Consider the following 25,839-nt stretch of genomic DNA (forward strand, 5'->3'; position numbering starts at 1 on the left):
TTTTTCAGTAATAAACCCACCACTGGTGGTTGGAGAGATAACCAGAGTGCCAAAATGTGTGCTGGCAAAAGGATCAAAAGACTATTAGATAAAAGGAATTAAAAAAAAAAAAAAAAAAAACACGACATAGGGATTATAGCTGTAGGTTCAAATGTGATTGAGTTTGTGCTTATGGAGGATTTGAAATGTGCCGTTTTCTGGGTGCAGTAATCCATTCTCCTCATGACGAAGTGCAAGTTGGCCGAGGGTCTTTTGACATGATGTGAGACCAGCCACAGGCCCAAAGTGGTGTTTTTCTCTGTGGTCTCAGAAATATGTGTGAATTGGTTTGCATATCGACAGATGGACAAAGAGGAGGAGATTAAAGATGCTGTCAGAGGCTGGTGTATGCTGTTTACCCTGGGGGGGTCAGCCTGCAGGGCAGCCAGGTAGTTCTCCAGGGCCAGACGGCGACGGTCATTCAGCATGGCCTCCACCCGGGCGAGGTGAGTCTCCACCAGCTGTTGCTTCTCGCTAGCTGCCTCCTCCTCCAGGGACTCCACCATAGCTTGGAAGTGCTACAAACAAAACCATAATCATATATAAATATGTATATGCACCTTAAACAGCCTGGCACTCTTTCAACTTAAAAAAAAAAAAACAGCTCTCAGTTTCAGTCATGTCGCATTCCAGACTTGTCAAGGGAGTTAGGGACTCATTTAGAAGTCTCCCCATTCAGACAGTGCCCTAATTTAGCCTCAGAGTGATAAAGATAGAGCAGTCAGGGAAAAGGGATCTTTAATGGAACAGGGAGCGGGGGACCCAGGGCCTGTAAGCCGTCATATCTCATTCAAACAAAGGGAGCACTCCCAGGGGGAAGGATCAGTGTCTTACCTGGATCAATGTCTGCCTCTCAGCCTTGGGCAGGTTCTTAGCCTGGCGATCAGCCTCTTCCCACTCTTTTCTTACCTGGAGCGAGAGAGACATGGAGAAGGAAGGAGATGAAACGAGACACCAGTTGGTCCTACAGCATCTGCTCACTCAAAGTGAGTCAGAAAATGAATTCGAAGAGACCCTTAAAGTATGACCTTTCTTTACACTATGTATAATATGATCAATCTTGCAATCATGCTGATTACTTCTCTGGTAAGGTAAGATGTGTCCTGATGTCACCTGGTAACTCACCCTCTCCATGCGGTTGCGGTGTCTGATCTCCAGCTGCTCCTTGGCCCTCTGGAAGCGACTGTGCTCCTTGTCATCGGCAGGGGTCTCGAAGTAGATGTCCACATCGTCGGTGGGCTGAGGAGTCGGGGGCATGGCTGCAGATTCAGAAACAGATGGTGAGTGTTCAGGGCTGCAAGCTGACAACCAGGCAGACTGACACGGAGACAGAGTGGCAGACCGGCTGATCCAAGCAGACACAGGTAGGCAGGAAGACAAAGGCTGACAAACAACTGGGCACAGAGAGAAAGAGAGTTGAAACGCAGATTGAAGTCGGACCTCAATCCTCAACCAAGCCCTCGTCTCATTTGCGTTCTTCCACCCTCCGTAAGTCTGATAAATTTAAGAGAATCTGACAGTCTTTCCATTTGAATTCCTTTCCTCTTCCCATCGGCTTTCTGCTGACAAGTCGCTTCTCCAACACTAATGGAAATATCACCGTCTTTGACAGCTGGGTCATCTGGGGCGAGGCCAGAGGGCTCTGTTCTGGGTTCCTCGCTATACAGTCACGCAGGACTCACTCCCTGCATCGCAGCAACTTGCAAAAACAATAATGCTCCTGGTGTGCAAACAGGAAGAGACCTCATCGTTTCACCCCAACATCAGAAACTGGAGGCATGGGTTACAGATAAGCCCAGAGTTCCTCATCTCAACTTTCCTCCTTCAGCTCCGACAATTGTTTGGTTTTTGAAATGAAAAACAAAAATCCCATCGGTTATGCACTTGAACTTTGTTTAACCTGACGAAAAGTCAATCCCTCCGAGGCACACACACAAAAAAAATGGTGCTTACTGACAAATGCTGGTGGGTTTATTGCAAAAATAGTGGCAGTGTACTGTAAGCAGGCAGACAGACAGACAGACGGACAGACACGTGAACAAATGACAGAAGCAAACACTGACAGGCAAACAAAGAAGACGGAAAACTCAAGAAAGTATATTTCAAGTTGGCATGCATATGAATGAACACTACATTAAGAAGAGAAAAACACGTGACAAATAAACAATTACTGTCACATTTGGAATGTTTACTTTCATGTACTTTAATTTTTAATTTGAATTTTGTGTCATAATTCAAATTTTACTTGAATGTTCTCAGATGTGGAGTGACAGAAGAGCTGAGTACTGATATTCGTTTTATAGTAGTCGCTGAGTTGTGATGGCAAAATCATACTTTTATAATATCTTACTTTTAGTACAATAAACATGATTTTCTGCAAAAGTTTTATGTTTTCATTCTTTTTAATTAACTGTACAAGCTGTACAAGAAATTTTCCTAAAGTTTGAAATTGGAAAACTTATAATTAAATAAAGAAATATGATCAAAGAATAATTAAAGTAGAGTGTGAATATGAGCAGGCACGTAATTTAAGCTTTTGTTTATACTGAACTTCTTAACAGTTAAAATTTAGCACCAGTGAGTGCTATAAATCAAAAAGCAATATATATTATGTAATTGCAAATAGACTGTTTAATTAGTAAAGAAGTGACTGCAAAGTGCCATTATTTAAAGTGTTGAACTATTATCTGGTTCATCTCTTAAGGCAAAAAGAAAAATAGCATTAATTAGGAATAACTGTTTATCAAGCAAACATCTCAAACAAAATCCGATTCTTGCTTCTTAAACGCAAACATTTGGTTTGGTCTTAAATGATTATTAATTAAACACTGTTAGATTTTAGCAAGCAAACTGAAAATGTCACCGCTGGCTCTGGTAAATTGTGGTAAATAGTTTCCTGTTTTTTTGTTTTATTAATCAAAATTAATCAAAAAGTAACTGATTAGCTACGGCACTTGATGTATAAGTGGAAAAATAAAATGAAAGTGAACAAAGCTGAGTGTTGCAGTGGAGGTGACACAGTGACAGCAACTGTCGTGATTTGAAGTGTGAGAGCTGAAGACTGCAGAACAGACGCTCTTAAAAGTCAGTGTCAGACTAAACTACGTTAACCTCAAGTGTTTTCAGCAAGAAGTCTGCAGACAGGTAGAGAGAGAGGGGTGTTGTTAAACAGCCCTCTGCCACGTGAGACTTACTCAGGCGTTTGCACACGGCCATGCAGTACTCCTCTGAGTCGAAATTGTTGCGGTTGCCGGCACAGCCCCCGTATATGAAGCGCACACACTTCCTCTGGCTCATGTCGAAGTGCCAGCGGGGCATGGAGGCACGACAGGGGCCGGTCTCAGCCTCCAGGGTGCACACCGCTGCCAGGGGACAGCTTGTTAGATCATCCGGCCACTAGGGGCAGCACTTAATTCCAGTCTCAATTTACAAACAGTCATTACCACTGCTAAATCTACAAGCATGATTAAACAAAATGCTGGAGCAACTTCTTTTTGTACATGATGAGCAGGGTTTAGCAGCAGTTTGGCTACAAAAGAAGCAGGATGATTTGTCCTTTTCCTTTGATAGAGCAGGAGAAGAAAAGGGTAAAATGCTGATGCATACACTAATCTAATTACAGACTGGCACAGATTTAGGCATATCTGCTGATAGACGAAGATTTGAAAATGTCTGACTATATTTAAGGGTGTACAAAGGGCCAATAAAGGAGAGAGAGAAAGACAGGGGGAGAGAGGGAGGGAGGGAGGACATGATTTTACAAACTAAAACAACACATTACAAACCTTTCACTTCCTGCAAAGTCTTGTCCTCATCCTGGCTCTCTGACATTTTGCTGCTCTCTTTCTTCTCATCTTCATCTTCCTTATCTGCTTCCTCGTCCTCGTAGACATAGTGGTACTCCTCCTCATCTTCCTCCTCCTCGTCTTCGTCCTCGTCCACCGGCTCCTCCTTTTGTGTGGGCTGCTCGTCGGCTGGTGTCTCGCTGAGGAGGAGAGGAGGCGGAGGTGAGTGGAGCGGCGGAAGCAAATAAGAGGAGTGATTTATCAAACAAGGCGGAGCAGCTGTCATAAATCAATGTCACCAAACTTTAATTCATCCAGATGGCCAGTAACACCTGCCTTTCGCAACAGAGTGCCTGTAATATTTCAAAGACACGATCACAAACACAACAACATGCAGCACACAGACTTTGCCCTTCCCCGTCACGACTGCTCACCTGTCCTCTAAAGCCTCCTCCTCATCCAGGTCTGCCTCGTCAATCTCCTCATCCTCCACCTCCTCGTCTACGTCGTCCTCCTGGGAGGGCAGGGACGGTGGGGCGAAGTCCCCGGAGCGAGAGGCGGGGCAGCACACGTACTCTGTGCCGTGGAACTTGTCAATGCCGCAGGGCAGCAGCATGCCATAGCTGTGCAGCATCATGGAGCTCTTGCCACAGGCCTGAGAGGACAGAGGAAGACAGTTGGTGAGGAAATCTACTGGAAACGGCAAACATAGATGCTGCCGTGGTTTCTACGGCAGTCACTACTTCAAAGGAACAACTTTAGATTTGACAGGGTGAAGTTTTTCTTTTTACTTTTATTCTTCTAAGCAATGAAGCCCTTCCCAGAAGAAGGAGTGTGTGAGTTATGGTGATAGTAGTTAAATTAATGCAGTCTCGTGATATTCTTGAGATTCTAGTACCAAAAAGGCCCCTGATTCTTTTAATTCTTTCAATATCGAGGCATTTGATATTTGTTTACATCCATATCAACCAGCCCTGTTTACACCCATATTTTATGTTGTCTAAAATTGGTTGTTGTGCTTTCTCCTGTATGAAGACACTGTTACATAATAGCTCACGACCAATTATGCTTATTTATACCTCTAAGCTCTACAACACAATAATTAAAAAAATAAAAAATAAAAAAAAATATATAAATTTTTGAGTCATACCTTCATCCGGGTGGGAACCTATTTTTATAGCATTCAAAGTAAACACTTATCATCTCTCAGATATAAAAATAATAATAATAATAATAATAATAAAACAAATATAATCTAAACAACAATAAGCATTTGGAATTCAATTTTGGATTTTAGTTTTAAAAGAAGCAAAAATCTGTGGTACGTACACGGGGTCAGGTCAAATTAAAAGCCAGAAGAAATCCTCATTTATAATCAGCAGCATTCATCTGTAATTGCACCAATCTTTGAAGTATTAAACCAAATAAACCCGTTTTTATTTTCTGACTTCTAGTACAGTGCTGGAGTAACAGGTCTATTCCCCTACAGAATATAAATCTAGCTCTCTGGTCACACCCTGACTAGAATGATTAATGCGCCACACTTTCAAAAAGTCATGTAGTCCTCTAAGTGAACTGCTATTTTTCAACACTTTGTGCAGCAGTTGGGAGGCACGCAGTTTGAGTTCAGTCTAACTGATGGCTGCTGAGAAGCTCCGGGGTCGAGGATTAGCTGCTCTGCTTAAGAACATATCACTATCAGGTGGTGGGTGAAAGAAATTTGGTTTTGAATCATTTTTCTTAAGCAGATTTTGTCCGTTGGTATGATTCGCTACTGCTGAGGTGTAATAAATTTGTAATTGACTGCAGGTCGTTGGTGCTTCTGGGTGTCCTCAGGTGGTGTAATGTGTGTCCGGGAAGGGTACAAGTCAGGAAGCAAGAGGCGGAGGAAGCCAGATGGACTCTGAAAGCTGCTGCTACGACTGTCATGGTCAGAGTGACTGGCTCTGGAGCGGCCCGGAGAGGATTAGCTGCATTACAGCCTATAGCCACAACACTAATCTGATTAGGAGCTGAAATGTGAGGGCTCCCAGTGAGCCTGTGATCAGAGGACCTCAGAGACCAACTGAGACAGGTGGAAGGATATTACAGAGGAGAGATTGGAAAGTGAGACCGGTGACAGGAGGAAGAAGAGACGAAAAATTTGTCTCGTTTAATTTCTGCACGTTAAATTGGGACTCGAGACTTCCTCTTCCCACGGGACTTTTCTTTCTGCTCTGCTATCTCCGCGATACAGCCTCCCACTGTTTCCTATGAGGAAATTCCTCCCTTACCTCTTTGGCCACACCGTGCCACTGCTGATGGCTGACGCACATGTCCATACGCTCCTTGTGGAAGAACTTGCACTTTTCTGGGACCAGAAGCACATCACTCACAAACTCACCCACTGTAACAGAAAATCACACGGACCAATATGCCTGTTAGTCACGTCGCCGGTCTGTCACAAAAATTCAAAAAATTCATTTCCCAGTCTGATTACTGCTCAACAACACTGCCAGGCCCAGAAACAATTAATCACCTAGTGGGACTAAAAAGGAATCGCAGATGAGATGAGCAAAAAAAAAAAAAAAAAAGGCAGGATTCAATAATTCACAGCTGCCTAGTCCTTTATATTTCATTACAGTGGTATAACAGAGAGGGCATATGACACATGAACATCTGTCTGCATCAGAGGGATTAATTCTTCCCTTCCTTTATAGGCGCGTGTGTAACTCTGCAATTCAAAAGGCAGTAGAGAAATTCTGATTTCACGCCGTAACCATTTTAAGGTAGTCCAGACTCTTCCTGCGAGTCAATTATATCATTTGCTCGATGAATTCAATCCAAAGAGCGAGCTGACGGAAAGCAGATCTGAGGGAAATAAATGGACTTGAAAGGCATCTTGCAGGTTCCAATGGATAGTTTCTGGCTGAAAACCGTGCAGGTCTAAGAATTTGGTGCAGGGGTCATAAGAAAGGCTAAAAAGAACAGCAACCGCTTATATGCTGGCGGTGCAACGAGGGGCTCGGGTAGAAACACGACAGACGGAAAGCCAGGCGTGGAGAGAGAAAGAAGGAGGAGGGATGAACTGAAGGTTCAGAGCAAAAGTCTAGGCCAAGATCAGAGGAGCTAAAGAGTGGGCGGACTGACAACACAAATGAGGGTCTAGAGGTTTCACGACGAGAGCCGGGATCTGTCCTCCAACCGCTCATTTAGCGGTTCGCCACGACCTCGTCCTGAGCCGGCGCTGCCAGAGCACGGGCGAGGCAGGCAGGCAGAGGGTAAAAAAGCAGTGTTTTTGAAAATGAGAGGGTAGGAGAGGAAGAGGAGAGAGCTGGAAATAGCAGAGGACTCAGCAGCTGCTTCTCATCTACACCCAGGAGGTACAGTAACACCCCCCACCCCCAACCCTCCATGAGGCCCGTCTCATGTCTGCTTTGTGCCCACCACTAGTACAAGTACTCTACTAGTACAGTTTCCCATTGTACTTTTTGTGGTTGAATCCAATTTTTTTTTTTTTTTACTATTTAATAATCATTGAATCAAATTATTTACTGCTTTTTTTTTTTTTTTTTCTGTTTTGTATCATTTAAAATGGGAAAACATTTGGTTTTCTACATTTTAAATGCCACCTCGGTTTCTCATCAAATGTGATTGCCATACATTCAAAACACTTTCTTCTACTTCCTCTGATTCATTACATTTCAGAGAGCAAATGTAATCAACTTTAGCTTCTTTGCACCCGCAGTTTCTACTAAGCAGTTAAAGTAAGTCCCATCTAGATGGAGCACTAAAATAGAGTAGTGCAATCAAAAAAAATTAAAGTGGCCTTTTAAAATAATTAAGACCTTTAAGTTTGATATTCCAGTGGATCTTGCTGATTAATATTTTGTACTTGACTTTTAGTACAAATCTGAAATCATGACATTTGCCAAATTTGCAGTGTAATACATTTTACATTGTTTTATTGCTGCCAAGTACATGAATATTTTATCATATTTATTCAAACACTCTCCTAACCTCTTCCTCTGTTAGCAACCAGAGAAGCATTGAAGGACTGAGAGCGCTCAAAGAATCATGACTCCCAGTAAACCTCAGCTTCACATCCTGCACACCGGATGCTCAAGCAATTCATTCATTCATTCACTCTCTCTCTCTCTCTCTCTCTCTCTCTCTCTCTCTCTCTCTCTCTCTCTTCATTTAATTTCTTTCTCTTCTTCTGCGTCTCATCCGCTCACACTCAGAGGTTTCTTTGGTTGTGAGGCGGAGTGGGTTTTAAGCAGATACTGTATGCAGTCCCACCGCAGCGGGTGATGGATGGTGGTGTTGGGAGAGCAGCTGTGCCTCATTCACTGAAAGCAATCCCGCTCTGTGTGACCCTGTGCACGTGTGGCTCAGTTTGTGTAGTTGAAAGCACACACTCCTATTTCTCTGTGACCTCCTCTCCAGCCGCTCTATTCATCAACCTTTCCTTTAACCTTCCATATATCACATACCCCTGCTAACACTGTGCAGTCTCCATACTGGCTGCACGACAAGCATTGAAGGCATGTGGAGGTAAATATACACCCAGTGTACCAATAATATCTTCAGTACTAGGTGGTAAATTAAGCATCATTTAAGATCTGTTTGTCAGCAGCACGGCTGTTGTATTTCAAGGGCTCTCAACATGAAGCCTGCTCGAACTCATCTCAGTGAAATCAGTATAATATGTGAAAAAGCAGCTTATATGCTTTCCACCCGACTGCTATATCAGCCGGCAAATGTTTGTTAGCTAGATAGATAGTTACTTTATTAATCCCCAAGGGGACATTTTTTTCAGCCTATTACAGATATATTGGTATGGGCATACATGTAGTCCGATATGAAAACATTTGTTAGAAATATTAACGTAGAAAAGGTGCTTTGGGCAGATCAAAATTTGTTCTGTTTGTTGTCTTAAAAAAAGAAAACAAGGATTATCTATAATGATTAAATTCCCAGCATTGGTTTAATGTTTATCGTTTCCTGGTTTCTTGTTTTGGGTTTTAACCATTTTGATGGATAAAACCTTTTTTTTTCACCACTTTGGAGGTTTATATATATAGAATGTCAAATATTTGTCCATTTGTCAATATTGGATTTCATTGACTCTTAACATTGAAATCAGCAAAGGCCTTTAAAAAAAAAAAAAAAATCCATTATGGGTTGGGCTCTATTGTCATTTCATGACTCATTCTATGTATTTGATGACCTAATTAGAGCTATCTAACAGCTTTGGTGAGACATGAAAAATCTATGTTTTTAGTGTTATGATTCAAGAATTTGTATCATCCCTTAATGAACACTAAAGATGTTAGGAAATGTATAAAATAGGAAGAATAACGCAATGCAGGTGCTGGATAGTGTGAGTTAACTCCCAGCTTCAGAGAGCTTTTTCAGTTTTTAACAGACTTAACCAACATTATTACCTAACCTTTCACATAAGCTTAATTACTTATATTTCAAAGGGAAGGCTGGGTGTGAAACGTTTCTCGAGTGGCGTCAGTCCAAGGTGCGATGCTCGGAAACAAGCCTACGTTTGAATCCTTTACTCACCTACTCACAGTCACATGGCTGAGCACTTCTGATGAAATAAGGAGGTGTCATTGTGTGGCCTGCCCTTTGTGAAACCAACAGGCTCAGTCAACAGGAAAAGCACAGTATGTGTAATGTCTATAAATGTTATGCTCTCATGTAAATTCTATTTCCCACCCAATCACAAGCTTAAAATACTTTCAGGAAAAAAAAAATCTGTGAGGGTGAAGGTAGCCTGAAGAAGAATATACCGAAAAGAAATGTGCTCATTGAGGAGTATTGCAGGTTGAAAACCAACAGCGACGGAAGTAGAAGATCTACATTCCAAAATACAGAAATTAAGAGGAAATTTGTCTTTGTTTACCCCGGCCAGATATTACTTTCTCTGCCCCCCCGCTCACTCACTCACTCACTCACTCACTCACTCACTCACTCACTCACTCACTCACTCACTCACTCACTCACTCACTCACTCACTCACTCACTCACTCACTCACTCACTCACTCACTCACTCACTCACTCACTCACTCACATCTGACACCGACAGATCTCACCATTGCAGACATAAAATAACATTAAAAAAATAGAAAAAAAAAAAGTCTCTAAGATAATCCTTTGCTGTTTGACAAAGACATCATGCTGCAGGGATTAGAGTGCCATGCAACAAAAATTACATTCATTTGCAGAGCCATTGTTTGGGGACAAGAAGCATTAATGGATTGTGGCTCTGAGTCTTTGCATGGAGAGATGGGATACAGCATAACCCACCCCTCTCTTTTTACACTGAGCCCCTTCCTTAGCATCTGCATTATTCATTCAAACCTATTAACTTGACATGGGTGCTGGGTCTGGCTCTTTTAATCATATCCTTCAAGCTGTAACCCACTTCCCTTTGGTGTATTTCATTTCTTTTTGATTTTACTATAATTAAAGTACACTGATGAATATGACGTAAAACCTCTGATGTCCATTTCTCTGAAACATTACGCGAACATCACAAGTAATGAATAATTCAAAAGGGCTCGTTATCACATTTGATCTGATGGAGATGTCTGACAAATAATGGACCGGAGAGGTAAGGCTCGGTGAAGTGGCAGAGGGATGGCATGTCTTGTAGCATATGATCAGCGCCCTCCAACTAAGCCCTTATTACGCTCCATTACATAATTAAGCAGAAACCCCCTGAATAGCCTTCTTTTCGCCTACACCTTATGTTTATCTCTCCTTCCCCAGCTGTCCCCTCTGTTCTCCCAGTTCACACCTCATTTCCAACCCAGCAGAGGAGCAGAGAAAGGCCTCTGGAATTAGATGGGGCAACAGAGGGCAGACCTTTAACAACGATGGCAAAAAATGTCAGAAAACAAGCCATTAGGCTATTTAATTATTCCAGAGGGAGCTAATGGGGGAGTTTTAATTAAATAGCAGTCATGACACTGTTGCTGTATAAGAGGTCTTAGATTGTTGATAGAGTTCATGGAGAACCAGGAGAGGCAAACAGAGAGAAATAGCTTCAGAATGTAAAATGAGAGGAATTTTGGAGACAGCTTCTGCCTGTGAACCTCTCTCATTCGCATTCCTGTCTCGGCCACCAAGTAGCCACTCTAGTTGCGTGTTTGCTGTCCCATGAATTTCTCCAAAAATTCCTCTCCGCATTTGCCAAAAATGCTCTTCAATAGTGGCCCATTTCACAGTCCAGTGCGACTGCTAATGGCTTTTTCATACCAGAAAAGCAGCACAACTCAATCAGCGAGAGGCTTTTGGACAGAGGAAGGGTGCCGGAAAGTGTTCGCAGCAAGAAGGAAGACGCTTGTTCCTCCCTAACAGAGCTGTTTCAGGCCTGTTTTTCTCTGTTATAGAGGCAGCGGGAGTGGGCTGTGTTTCTGTAAGACAGGAAGTGCAGAGCGGCCTGCAAAGTGTGCGGCTATATATGACATTTAATAACCAGAGTATAGCCATGTTGCCACTGCTGAGTACGGTGATGCCTCAGAAGACAGAGGAGGGTGAGGGTTGTCTATGACAGTGCACGCGAGTGGAGAAATGGGGAGTAATCAAGCAGGCCTCCTCACAGTCCCTTCTGCTGCTGACCCTGTGTGTCTATGTGAGTTTATGGCCTCTGTCTGAGGGGGGAAATAAGATTGTGCTTTATTGCTCAACAAGCCTCCCCAGCAATAATAGCTTCCCCCTCCAAGCCATCCTTTCTGAGAGAGATTAGCTCTCATCCAGCCTGGATCTACCCAATCTGCAGCTCAAGGCTAGAATTAGTCAACTGAATCAGCCTCCAATATTGCTCTATGTCACCTCTGCCTTTGGCTAAAATGAATTATATTCTCATCTTTTCCTTCATTCAACAAGAGGGTAACACAGGAGAAGGCAGACACTGGAAAAACACCTGATTTGAAGGCCCATTTACAACCACATCTTCTTTGTTTTGGTGCACCAAAGCATTTCACGGGCTCGTGCTTATTCTCCTTTGTCTGAAGTGCCGTAAAATGCAAACCATAATGACTATGAACTCGTATATTTTGTGTTGCTAAAAAGTATATAATATGAGTTTGAAGGCAATGTACAGTGTAGTGCACTTCAGCTTGCCTATTCAATTACACTGGCCTACGGCTTATCTGTGAAGAATGATGGTATTCTCTATCTCTTTCCTGCTGATGCTCATGCGCTCTTATTGTGTCCTACGTCACTGACTTTGGGCTGCCAGTCAAGTTAAGAGATGGAGGCGGTGGCACACTGGCAAGAGAAAATTTAGAAAACAAATTGGCAAGACGACTGTTTCCGACAATAGTTTTTGCAAAATAATAACATTACAATGAAGCAGATTAAAGAGTAGTGTTCTACTTGATCTGAAATTTTATTTTAATTTTCAATGAAACATATCACATTTTAACAAAATGTAATTTCACATAAAATCAAAATGTATTTTTGGCCCACGGCCCTCCATCCAGAATAATGTTTGGCCCCCTATTAGAAGGAATTACAACGACCTTGGTGGTTTCTCTCAGCCCTTAAAATACTGATGCGTTAAAGCTTACCTAAGCATTTGTAAGGCACCACGATGTGGGCGTGCCCTTTGCACACCTTCTTCTCCTTCTTGCACCAGTTCTCAATGCGAATTGGCTGGTTGGCTTCCACCACGTTTGTGATTTGGAGCTCTGGATACATCTGTTGGACAAAGAAGCAGAGAATGTATGTCAGATTATGAGAGAGGAATTTGTTATTTGTAAGTGGATTTTTATGTGTGTGAGAACGAGAAGGTGCGATAAGTGGAGCTTCAATAGAATCCTCTAATCCACGCTTTTTTCCTCTCTAGATGCCATCTGCTCAACTGTGAAAGAGCGCTCAATTTTGACTTTCACTAAATGCCATCAAAATGTCATCAAAAAAAATGGAACTGGAGCTTTTGAGGAAGGCTCCCTGAATATGCACAGCCTTGCTTTTTTTTCTTGGACAGCTCAATAATAAACCATGACAGTATTACCAGCAGCCTCCTGGGTTAGAAGATGTAGGGGAAACGAGTAAATATGAGTGAGGCTGCTGTCAAAAAAACATGTTCTTAATTTTAAAGGCAGCTAGAGAAACAGTGTCACGGTGTATGGTAATTGAGATGCCACCCACTATACTGTAAATAATATCCGTCTGTCAGGAAGAGCTCAGGAGCCTCTTTATGGACAAATCACAGTGTAATGAAAATTGACATTTTCCACCATGCTAGCTTAACTCCCCTCAACACAACACAGTCCCACCCGACTGGTAAAGCTACTTACCTAAACTGAAATGTTAGCAACAAAACACACATCATATTTGATCATTTAAAGTTTATAGACTATGACAGCAAATGCTTATGCAAAGCTTGAAACTAAATTTGATTGTATTTATATTACTGTTGACATACTGTTAAAGGAAAAGAACAACATTTTGTAAAATGCTCTGATTCTTCCCACCAGTTTAGATGAGAATCATTTTTATGTCTGTTGGTTGGATACAACGCTGCAGCCAGGAGCAGGTTGGCCTGGCTCTGTCCAGAATCTGCCTACCAGCACCTCTCAAAGTTCACCGATTAATATATTATTACCTTGTTTGTTTAAATTCTAGGGACGGGAGATTGGTTTTGATCTTCTCATGAAACTCTGAGCAAAAAAGCACTTAAATATATTTCCCAAAATGTCAAACTATTTCTGTAAGTCAATTCTCAGTGACATTTTCACTACATCCTAGAAAAGTAACAGGCTGTTAACTGGCGCAAGAGGGCTGCAGGTCCAGCACATGTGCCAGCCATAACATCTGAGATTCATCTCGATATCCTGTCATATTGATATACATTTAAAACAAAATGAATGCTCATGAAGTAATGATGGAGGTAAGAAGGATGAGCATCAACATGGATGAGCATTGTTTGATGACAACCCATGTTGTCACTACTCTTTTCCAACAGATTTTTGGTGTCTGAATTTCACCACGTCTGTGTCACCGTGACTCACCTCCTGGCAGTACTGCAGCACACCCTCTTTGGTTCCCACACAGCTCTTGGTTCCGGATGGGTCTGGTTCCCAGCGGCCGGTTTGAATGTTGACATGCATGTTGAGCTTTCCACAGAACATGGCCACCTGGGGCTCGGCCACGGCGAACCCCGTGCCCGCATTGGCTGCTAGTGCCTGCAGGAGGACAGAGAGAGAGAGAGAGAGAGAGAGAGAGAGAGAGAGAGAGAGAGAGTAATGAGGGTTGATAAACACAATCGTAATACAGCCCATGAAAGCTGGTGAATAGTCAGGCTGACAAATATGAGAAACTGCCCCCTCACTTTTCTCATAAACACTGTTCTGTATTGTGAATTCTGACCACATAAAGCAGATTCAGCTCATGTACTTCAATGGATAACTATACAAGACATGATGGAGAAAGTAGTGCATGTGTTGGCTGCTACTGCAGCTCAATGCTGCATTGCAGGCAGCAGAGGGGTTCAGACATGAGACAAATTAAATGCAGCGAGGGAATGTTTGTCCAGGTTGATGATTAAACGAGTGGAGGTTTGATAGGATTTGTGCACAAGTTTTTTTTTTTTTTTTTTTTGCTCTGATGCCCACTGAGTGGCTGAAAGGCTGCGCAACGATATCAGGAGAGAAGAAGAAAAAACTGCAGTCCGTCATGCCTCACAAACCAGGACATTCCTAGTTGAAGGCAGAGCTTTACTTGTCTAGTCCTCCTGGGACCAAAGTCCTTCTACAAAGGATAGAGCAATTATTCTTCAAGGTAAACATTGAACATCCACAATCAGTTCAGCTGTGCAGACATATAAGAGCAACAAGATATACAGGCATAAAGTAATGAAAATATGTGTTACCACAGGATTTCTACATTATTTCTTTCTTCCTGCTAGAATTTCCCATCTTTGTTTACCTCCCAAGCTTTTGAACACGAGAGCATATCTGCTATCTTTGTTGAGTCCTCCCTGTCATTATTTACTGAACTGTGCAGTTCCTCTTTCGGCAAGCAGGAAGCATGAACACTCAAGTCTGCAAGTCCTTCACCCAAAAAGAATAAACAGAGCTTCCTTTAGAGAGTGGACACAGTCAAAACTACTGTGACTTGGTGTAGTGCTAGCAAGAGTCAACTCATCAGCTCCTCGTTGAGACAATAAGTCACGGCCTGATAACACTCGCCCGATGTTATAGGGGTGTCACAACAGGGGGATCTCTAATTAATCAGCGAGGTGATTCATGCCAAACAATCCCGAAACACACACAAGGGACCCTCCGGACAGGATGTGAAACAGAACTGATTGTCATAATGTCATCAGGCTGAGTAAACAGGTTTCAGCGTAAAACAGAGAGATCAGGGGAATGAAGCCAAGGCCTGTTGGACAAATGTCTGACTCTTTGATGGATATTCAGCCTTAAGGAGACGTGGACATACGTGTCCTCTGTACTGCCCAGTCAGGGACAAAAACAGTTAAATAGGGAGACTTGAGAAACAGCGTGTTACACGAAGTTCTCCGTCCAACTGAGCGCAGGGTCCCGGGCTGACAATAGGTGCAGAACAGAGTAGAGCGAGGACAAAACAAGTGCTGTGTAATCAGCAGTTGGCTGCGGTGTGTGATGAGCTGCAGAGCCAGCCAGAGCTGAGTCTGCATGCACACACACACACACACACACACACACACACACACACACACACACACACACACACACACACACACACACACACACACACACACACACACACACACACACACACACAAACAAACATAGATAAACTGAACACAGATCCAGCCCCACACACGTACACATTCAGCTGCACAGGCACATGATCAACCACACAAACAGAACCTGGACCATCTTGTAAACCTGCAACAGCATCAGAGTCAACCTGGCTTCCCCTCCTCCTTTGTTCTCCATATCTTTGTCCTGCTCCACTCCTCCCTCTCTGCATCACCAAAGGTTTAAGGAGCAGGAATTATATGCATGCTTATCTCTGACGGCTGAAAGTCGAACGCTAATACTGTGATTATTATCACAGTTATCAAAGAAGGCAGGTGAAGGAGAGTCACATTATGCTCCAACCAACCAAAGGAATATCTGAATAATAAGAGAGCAAAATCTCACAAAAAGGTTTTAAGAGGAGGCTTGAGTTGTTTTTCTTAACAACACGCCTGCGAAATAATTGAGCTGAATATTTGTATTATTCTCTTCTTTAAATTTAAATGTGTTCAGCTTTACTGACATATTACCGAGGAACATACAGATTCACATTAGGGAGGACAAAAATGGAAGTAATGACAGCCTGACCATAACAAAAATGTGGCTGTTAAAAAAACAAGAAGCCAAGCTGTCTCAACAGCCCGCTGGCTCCCAATGTCTTTAATTCTTTAAATGCAACAAAGGCAGAGGAGACAGATGGACGCAGTTAATACCGCTGGCTTAAATCTGCAGCCTGTTCAGTAGTTAAGAAAAGAGCTGCTCCGGGCCACACTCACACAAAGAATAGTGCCATGAAGAGCATCTGAGAGCACGAGAAGTGACACGAAGACGGAGGAGGCTCGAGGGCGAGCATCGGGTCAGAAGAAGAAAATTGCCTTGTTTGTGGTCCCTGTCTTATCATCAGTGTTACCTAATGATGACTGGCCTCAAGCAACTAGACCGGACAGGGAGTTATGCTGACTGTGACATCCTTACACAACACACACCACAACATGTTATGAGTTGAAACTGACATCATTTTTACTTGAATGTGAGGGAGCCGTGGACAGCTGCTAAGTCTGAAATGTATTTCAAGACCAATGAAGCACACAGCTAGAGTGTCAATGTCCCAATTTTTTTTTACATCATCCAAGATCGATTTGTTCTGTGGACCAGCGAGGGCCAGAAAAATGGAATCAGAGGGGGGGAAAAAAAGAAAAAAAAAAGATAAATAATAGAAGCAACTCGAAGAAGAACATAAAGTACAGAGCAGTTTCAGCTTTGTTTGTATCTTCACTGTGGTTAATGTCATTTAACTTCTTAAAGGTCACATGAAATAACACTGACAGTAATTTGCGCTCGTGATTTTTTTTTTTTGTGTGATTCCACATCGAACAGCAGTTCAGGTCAGGACTATATTTTAAAGTTCAAAAGCAGGTGAAACAGAAATTGCTAAATCTACACAGACAGAAGTCTGTGATCAGGACTGGACTTCTATTTCATTAAGTTAATCTACTTGCTGATGACATTGATGATCATGAAAACCAAACCCAATTGGTAGCAGTCTAAGACGAGCTGGACTCTGACAGCAGTGTCAGAAAGGAGGATGCTGGCTAAAGTGCGTGGCATCCTGGACAACACCTCCCACTGCTCCACACTGGTCTGGTCAGGAGCACTTTCAGTGAAAGACTTGTTACATCCAGATGAACCGCAGAGCGCCACAGGAGGTCATTCCTGAGTCTATAACACCAACCTCACAGCATCATGTTGTTAACGTGATTCTGATAAGACTCATGTGACTGCTGCTGTATTCAGCTTGGTAGATCTGAGGGTTTTATGAGGCAGGAAGGGTTGGCTGCATTGCCCACAAGAACTGTAACCACATCTTATTAAGTGTGATTAAAAAAGTTGAGTCATCAACAACACGTTGACAGGTTTTGGGAACAGAAAAAGAGATGTTGATTTGAAAACATGTTAAATATGTGTCTCGTGCAATTTATTTAACATAAAAAGTTTATCAAAGAAAGAATAGGATGTTTTAATTTCCTGTTTCATTTTCATTGTTATGCATTACCACAGTCATATTAAACTATAACTATGTTTTTGATGATGAATGTAATTTTGGCTAATGGTTTTGTCTCGATTCAGATTTCATAATGTCTCAATTTTCCTCTCGAGCGTTGCTGCGACACAAACAAACACACACTTCATGGAAAAATGAGCCGCCACACCTAAAAACTCATCAAGCCTCCTCATCTCTCATTACTGACTCACCGTGATTTGTTATATCATGTAAGTGTGAGCATCTGCTGTAATGTGTCGGTTTAGTAAGAGGAAGAGACAAAAGCGGGAGAGAGGGAGTGGAAGGTGGGAAAAGGGAGAGGCAGTGAGACAGAGCAACGATCCGGCAAATACAGTAAACAGACAGCGACAGCAGGAAACGTGCACTGATTGGCTTATAGCCCGGTTTAAAATATTATTCTCAAATGGACGCAGACTGTAATGCAATAAAAAGAAAACAGGCGAGAGACGGCGTGAAGGCTGGACAGACAGGCCTGCCACCACAGACGCTTGTCAAACGCTGTGTGGGCTAAGGATCATTTTGCTCTTTACTGCAAGCACACACCAGTATGCTGCCACTTTCCCAGTCTGCCTCCAGCGCACAAACATGTTTTATTGGCTTGCTCTGTGAACGGAGCCAAGTTTCGCACAAAGCAAGCTGAGACATGGCAGTGCTTGTTGTGAAATAACGCAGAGGAACATTGGATGCACTCATCAAGAAAAGCTTCTATTTTTATCATTTTTACCGATAAGTATTTGTCTTTGAGTCTGGTTCTCTAATGAGACACCAAAGCACTTTACAGGTAGATCTGTCTTCATTGGTAGCGAAAACATTAACTTGTAGGAAATGGATGTTGTTTTGTGATGTTACAGTTGTCTACCCCCAGTTTGCATTACGCCATCAATCATTTGTGATGCATGCTAAATAAATTGTACTTATTTTTCTTTGTTCAAACTCACACATCTGAAAAATAAGTAGGAACATATAGAGGAAAGAATAAAGTCTCAACTTTTTACAAGATTATTTTGCTGTGACTTTCTGTGAGTGACTGACAGTCAGAAGAAAAAGTTGCTGAACCTGGGAGAAATGAAATAAATCTCAAATACTTTGCCAAATGTGTCAATTAAGGCTTTACATTCACTGCGATAGATTATTTTGCACAGGCAATTTTCGAGTCTGTGGAAGATATTTTTGTTGCACTTTGAGAATAAAAAGCAGAAAATGGGTTTGCTTCCTGAAAGGGAGGAAATGAAGCCTGATAACTGCAACAATAATGATTGCATGCGGACACCGGCAGAAAGAAAAGAGACAGGAAAGTTTAACTGAGGCTATTGGCTAAAAAAAAAAAAAAAAAAAAAAGTGGCATTCTTTAATGAGGTTTCAGGAAAAATCCTTCAAGACCAGGTCGGGTCAGTTATTACATGACCTACCACACAGCATTCTGGGCAAGATCCAAAGGAGCTAATCCAGTCTGTGTGTGTGTGTATGTATGCATGTGTGTGTGGTCTCAGGTTGACCACTCAGGGCAGTGTGATCTGCGCTGTGAGCTCAAGACACACACACACACACACACACACACATATATACACACACACACACACACACACACACACACACACACACACACACACACACACACACACACACACACACACGCACACGCACACACTCTGAGAGGATAGAAGGAAAGGGGAAATGAATACATAAGAGTTGTAATGTTCAACACAGCGGGGTTTGAGCCTCAGTGATGATTCTCCAAAACAAACACGTAGGCGGTAACTTTGAATTAGCCAAAACAAACTGAACACAAAATTCCTCTGTGACCAGAAAGTCCAATAAATGGGTTACATGGTGGTGCCTGCCTGAGATTTCTGACAAACATTTTCTGGTAAATTGCCCATGTTCCATATAAAAACAGCAACACTGCAAACAGCTCCAGTGTCAACTGCTCTATAAACTTTGCAGGCTTCACTGAGTGGTGGCAACAAGTCTAATTTTGGCAGAGCTGTGGTGAAGCCATACTCGCAGTCTGGCCCTTTTCACAGCAAACTCCAGACTGAGGCAACACTCAGGATTTGCTGGTTCCCAGAATGCTTAGTGTCCATGTGACTGTGCACAGAAATGCCTGGCATCATTAATCCACCTAATCCTTCCCTGTGGTGACTTAATACTTAAACAAGATATGCAGTGGTGACAAAGCCACACACACATGTACAGGTCAGGGTATGTATATGAAGTTAATATCGATTTACAACTTTTGCTTGCATTAAAAAGTGTTTATGATTCTTACATTGTGCTAATATGTGTATTTCTATATTAGCTGCTATTATTGCTTTTACGCAACAGCTTTTGGTACAACATGCGTTTGTCTTATGTTTGTAGCTTTACTGAGTTTTTCTGTCTAATAGATGACACATAGCATGCAATTCTCCCTTATTCAATAATTCCCCAATATGCATGCAGTTATTTGAGTCGAAGATCAATGAATCCTTTGCCATCTATTTGACACTCAAGAATCAATACAACAGAGGAAAGATCTGCTCGGGCCAAGACTACTTTGAAATACGGATGAGTATTCAAGCTCTATTCATGTGTTGCTTATTAAGATTATGAGCTTAATGTGTGCAAGACAAGTTAAAGCTGTTTGCATGAGCTAATAGTGTTGGAGCTGGGTGAAAAGAATCCTAATAAAAAGAAATAATGATTCCACATGTTACAGGAATGACAGTCGGTAAGGTTCGGAGGAAACTTAGTCTGACATTAAGATAATGTTACTGGAGCAGTTTTTCATTTGTGATTGTTTTTTCTTTTCCTTTTTTATTATTTGTCCAAAATGTGCATTCGGTGACAGAGCGACACTCACATTTTCCTATTGGCCAAACACCTTCACCACCTCCCACCCTCAAAAGGGTAGACAGTTAAAACAGAATAAAAACAAAAGAAAAAAAAAAGGTGTCATGTTCTTTTAAATCCGAATCAAAAGGGCAATGCCCTCACTGCAATGCAAATGAGCCCCTCTGTGTGAGCGAAATGGCCTTTTGTCTTCGCCATCTGAAGTGTCCCGAGATCACTCTGGAATTGCCCTATGAGTCACTGCTCCAAACCCACAGGAAGGCAAAAGAAAAAAAAAAATGCTCCGACAGTTTGAGGAACAGTCGACTCCAGTTAGTACGAAACTTAAGCCTCTGCAATTTACAGTTCTACATGAACTCTGTTTTTTAAGAGGAAGAAGAGTCACACACATTGCTCACTGTCCACTTCTGTTTTGAAAATCAGTCTGAAAAATGAAAATTCAAAGTATGTTTGAGTGTAAAACAATCATTTCTTGCAAATAATCTCTTAATTTGTTCTCCATCGAAACTGAAAAAGTGAGACCTCTGTGGAAAAAAGCTGAATAAAAATTGTGCAAAAACAATGTCTAAAGTTTACTCAGGGAAACCGTGTCATTATACTCATGCATATCTTGTGCGTGTCTTTCTGCGTTTGTTAGGAGTTACCAGCTGAACGTGATGTTTCTGTTCACGTGCGGTCACCTCCGATTGGCTCCTTAACTTTCATCCATTCGCAGGCAGAATTGATCTGGAAGGTGAGAGGTGTCTGTTCTTTCTGCACCGAAGTGTGACGGGGGAGTAGAAAAACAGTGACCACACCTCTCAAACACCCTCCGCGGAAGACAACAGCGCGGCCATGACGCACCGGTACCCGCCCCAGTTCAAACAGTAAGCCTATTTGTAATCCTTTCCGCTCAACCTGCGCTTGACTGAACATGCCCTTGTTGATGAGATTGTGCGGAGCGGCTCCAACGTGCAGAACACGGCATGAACAATTGGCGTTGCCGTGTCCTATATTTCCTTTCATGTCTCGAGTCAGTAAATCAAAGTGATGACGGATCGGCGTGAAACTCACTATAAGAAAGCGTCCACCTGTTTTGATTAATGATACCAGAGGTCTACCGTTAGATTAGCCTGCTGCCTTTTCAATAACTCATTCTGAATTCGGCATTATTTGATTTTTAACTGTATTTTTTTGTCGAGTTTTTGTCACTTTTACTGAGCAGGTGCAGCCTGGAGACACTTAAAGGACTCAACGAGTTGAAAGGGCAAGCAGTTGTTTGCATTTTTGCCAGAAGAGCTGCAACAATAAGTTGAAAAAGTGTTTTACTGATCGTCAGTAAAATTGAGCCGACGACTAGTCTGATAACCGATGAATAATTTTAAGTAATAAAGATTCTTTCATTCCAGATTCTTAAATGTTAATATTTTCTTTAATCCTCCATGATTATAAATGGAATATCTTTTGTTTGTGGACTGTTGGTCAGGTGTAGAAAAAGGAACACCTTGGCAAATACTGGTTGACATTTGTTTGATCATTTTCTGACATTTTGATGACCAAATAGGCAGCTGATGGATTTATCAACAACATAATGGATGGATTAAATATTACAGAAAACAATTGTCAGTTGCAGCCCAGTTACCACTACCACAAATAAAAAATCACTACACTGGGATTATATCGCAATTTTTAATTGTACAAAATAACAATAAAACATATACATAAAACTAATTGAAAATTAGGAAAAGAAATAAAATATATCATCCAAATATTTCCCAAAAGCTAAACCTCATCTCCCATAATTTAACTTTTTAATTCCATATTTGTGTGCACCTTTGCCTTTTTATTTGTGTTTATTTGTTTTTGAGAGTGAGACGAAGCCTTTATGACACAGTAAAAAGTAAATGGTATATCTAGGAGAATGATGGTGTAAATGCAAAGTGAGCTGCATCCTGTTTCATGGTAATTGTTAACTGGTGTTAATATTCTACAAGTTCCACCCTGAAATATAGTTAAAAGTTTCCCTGATTGAGCTGCAACTTGATCTCACTGAGCGTCAATGCGATGATACGCTCGGTGAAGGGAGATGAACAGCAGCGAGACGTGCTCGTAATTAAGCTCCAGCTTGACGATACACACTTGGCTGGTTGCTGGCTAAACAGTTGTGGTGATTGAGTTGTGCGGGTCCGCCTGTGTGAGGGGGAGATAACATGGCCTCCCTCCAGCTTACAGCAAACGGACGTGAATGACGACTTGTTCGAATGGCCTGTCGCTATGGAAACCATCTACAAAAGCATCCCAGCTATTCACACAGAGGAACATTGGGGCTGCAGAAGAAAGAGGGGCAGAGGGAAAGAGGGAGGTAGAGGGTAAAGGAGCGAGAAACATACTGGAGGGAAGTGAAGGAGGGAGATTGATCGTCAGAAGCGCATAGCGACGGGGAAGGACGACAGGAAGGAGAGGGGAAAAAAAAGAGAGAGGGTGGTTTGAGAAGGGAAAAAAACTAATGGAGAAAGAGGGAATGAGGCCGCAATTGTAAGAGACTGACGTATGAGGTGGAGGGGAAGAAGAGACGGGAGGCGTAATGATGGAGGCTGTGTGACAACATAGTAGGTCCTCTGCCCTGTTGGGTCCATTCAGCAAGACAGTGTTCTTCTGGGCAAAATGACCCCCGGCTCTATAGGTTTGCACATATTTGCCGGGACACACACACACACACACACACACACACACACACACACACACACACACACACACACACACACACACACACACACACACACACACACACACACACACACACACAGCAGACATGCAGCGCACAAAGCTAAGTCTGTGCTCAGTACTCCCCTGAACACAAACTATGCCCATTGCCATGGCAGAGAGCATCATGGTTTGAGAAATGTCACTCCCCATTACAAGCAGGCACCAACTGATCCTGGTTTCTCTTCAAATATTTACCAGACAGAAAGCCAGAGATGTATTTCTGAGAGGAAAGATGAAAACTAACCAGTGGGAGCGTTTACATGATATGCTAGACATGTTAACACTAAATACACTATTGCTGCAGTTATGGAGGTACAACAGGTCATCCACTAATCAAAGTCCTCGGCGCTTCCCCTCCACATGTTGACGTGTCCCTGGGCAAGACACTGAACCCCAAAATTGCATTGCCGTGCATGGCACTTTGGATAAAAGCATTATATAAATGCAGTTATTTACGATTTACAAAGAAAATTCAAGCATCTGCTCAAAATTAGATTGTAATACAATCAAGTCTAAGGTCCAATGCATTTATAAATGTTTCAAACTTTGACTAATAACAAACTTGACTTTCTAAATCAAGTATTTGTTGTTTTTTCCGTTATCTTCATTTAAAAAAACGTCAAACATATTAACTGGCAAAAAATATGATGATTTAACTTGAAACGATATTTAGAGGCAACATAAAGATCAGAACTAATCATTGATTTGTGTTGAAGATGTTTTGACAATATTCAATGAGAGAAACAGAACTAAAACATTCGGGATAAAAATAAGTGAAATTTGAAACTTGTGCTGTCAGTCACGGGCATTCATCCATCGACTTCTCGTGGTCAAAATCCACCGAATACAAAAATCGCTTCGGCAGTCAAATTGAGGCAAAATGAAAATGCTTTTCAGAATTAAAGTTTTAGGAAGATCTCAGGCAATCTCTTATTTTTTTTTTCAATAAAATATATTGGATCACGCACAGTCAGAATGTTTAGCAGCCAGTTTCTAAGATGTGCCCGACATAGCGGTCCTTTTTTTTTTAAATTTATTTTTTATTTTTTACAGCTTCCTGATACATATTGTTACATTGTGCATTTGCAAGTGTTGCCCTATCAGGCAGCAGGGTTAGCGCGACCTCACAGTCACTTCATATTTTCTATCAGTTGCTGAAAATGCATCTATTCAAACTTGACCTTGTGTCAGCCTCTCGCTGCTCAATCATGCTGCTTCGATACTTTTTTTCTTCTCTGCCTCCTGTCAAACTTTTAAGAGGCCTTTTACATCTCCGAAGCTCATATGTCCTTCTTTCTCCTGCTGTTTTAAGAGGACCACTGAACGATCACAGGAATATCGTTGGGGCGCTGTCGCTCTCACCCCTGCACTACTGTAGGCTGCTTGGAACTGTTATCTTGTCATTATCTTAAGTGGACTTAAGAGCCAACTAAAAACCTGCAATGTCAATATAAATTGTAGGGAAGTGGAGAGATCCACAGTCAAGAAAAGAGGAAAAACCCTGTTAATTAGAGCACTGAATTTCTTCACGTCTTTTCAAGGGAGAGATGGTGCGTCTGGGCTATTTATAAGCGTCTCCACTAAGCGGGCCAAAGGAGTCTGGTCTTGCAGGCTTGCCCTTGGCAATAGAGCTCATTCAAAACACTGGAAATAAAATGAGGATAACACTGCCTTTTTGTTAGAACCATATTTAATGTTAAGAGGTTTTATAATTTAGGATTCAATGGGGATTTTTATAGAGAAATAAATCTAAGCCGTGTATGCCTCATTCAGAAAACTGATTAAAACAGATGTGCAGTGGTTCACACAGCGTGCAACATGATTTTATTGAGAACTGCAAGAGTCTGGTGAACTCTCTGCCATGCACCTAGGCTATGGCTAAAAAAAAATATGACGCCACTGTATTAATACTATATTATGGTTTACGAACAGAAATTGTGTATTTTCACAATTTGCAAAAAAAACCAACATGGCAGTCTATGTTCCACTTTTATCAAAAGCAGTGAGTGGACAATCAGAGGAAAAAGAGTCCTACTTAAAAAAAGGTTTTATTGATGGGGATGTGTCACCTCAGGTGGCAATAACACTTGACAGCACTCTCAATAACACTTTGAAATAGAATCCAAGAAGTCCAATCAATGCAACAAATCAGTGACTTTGATGGCTTGTCAGGCGTGAAAACACTGCTCTGGTTTTATATTACTCTGACACTGGGTTTTATAACTCTGAAAAGTGATTACAACATAATTTATTTTTTATCATTCACTGCACTAATTTGTGTACAGACCTTATCTCAACATCTTCGCTTCGCCAGCGCAGCTCCTTTTGTGATGAAGTCCAGGTACTGTTTTTTGTTTTTTTTTCAATCTGAACACGGTCAAAGAGTTGTGCAGCAGCAAGGATACGAGCCCTTCCCCGTTTCCTACCGGTAAACATGATCAATGCTTTTGTCGGAAAGCACAAGGCAGAGGTAACCAACCGAGGAGGGAGCCAGGAAGTTCGGCTGATAATTAAAAGAAGTTCGAGTGTGTCGACAAACCACACATCAGCCGAGTATCCTCGGTCCCTGAACTCTAATACGGAGAAAAACTCTCTCTCTTCACTTGTAAAGTTGTAAAGTTAATCTAAGAAATTCTTTGT

The 25,839-nt window shown here is 41.9% G+C and overlaps 1 protein-coding gene across 5 annotated transcripts in view; it reads right to left on the reverse strand.

Annotated features, from left to right (window-relative positions):
* aplp2 (amyloid beta (A4) precursor-like protein 2) overlaps nucleotides 1-25,839 on the reverse strand; it is a 51,882-nt gene that overhangs the window by 12,124 nt on the left and 13,919 nt on the right. For 4 of the 5 annotated variants that reach the window (XM_069720996.1, XM_069720995.1, XM_069720994.1 and 1 more), the window contains exons 2-10: nucleotides 13,845-14,018; nucleotides 12,399-12,528; nucleotides 6,098-6,210; nucleotides 4,259-4,479; nucleotides 3,825-4,024; nucleotides 3,234-3,401; nucleotides 1,165-1,298; nucleotides 874-948; nucleotides 399-557 (exon numbers count right to left, since the gene is read on the reverse strand). In XM_069720996.1, coding sequence (XP_069577097.1) covers nucleotides 399-557; nucleotides 874-948; nucleotides 1,165-1,298; nucleotides 3,234-3,401; nucleotides 3,825-4,024; nucleotides 4,259-4,479; nucleotides 6,098-6,210; nucleotides 12,399-12,528; nucleotides 13,845-14,018 — 1,374 coding nt within the window. The remainder of the gene's footprint in view (nucleotides 1-398; nucleotides 558-873; nucleotides 949-1,164; nucleotides 1,299-3,233; nucleotides 3,402-3,824; nucleotides 4,025-4,258; nucleotides 4,480-6,097; nucleotides 6,211-12,398; nucleotides 12,529-13,844; nucleotides 14,019-25,839) is intronic. The other variant, XM_069720997.1, reaches the window with a different exon arrangement.

The sequence above is a fragment of the Brachyistius frenatus genome, unplaced genomic scaffold (genome assembly GCF_029030835.1).
Source record: "Brachyistius frenatus isolate BFR_SWC_R1_liver_20210118 unplaced genomic scaffold, ASM2903083v1 Contig_254, whole genome shotgun sequence".
Classification (NCBI taxonomy): Eukaryota; Metazoa; Chordata; class Actinopteri; family Embiotocidae; genus Brachyistius; species Brachyistius frenatus.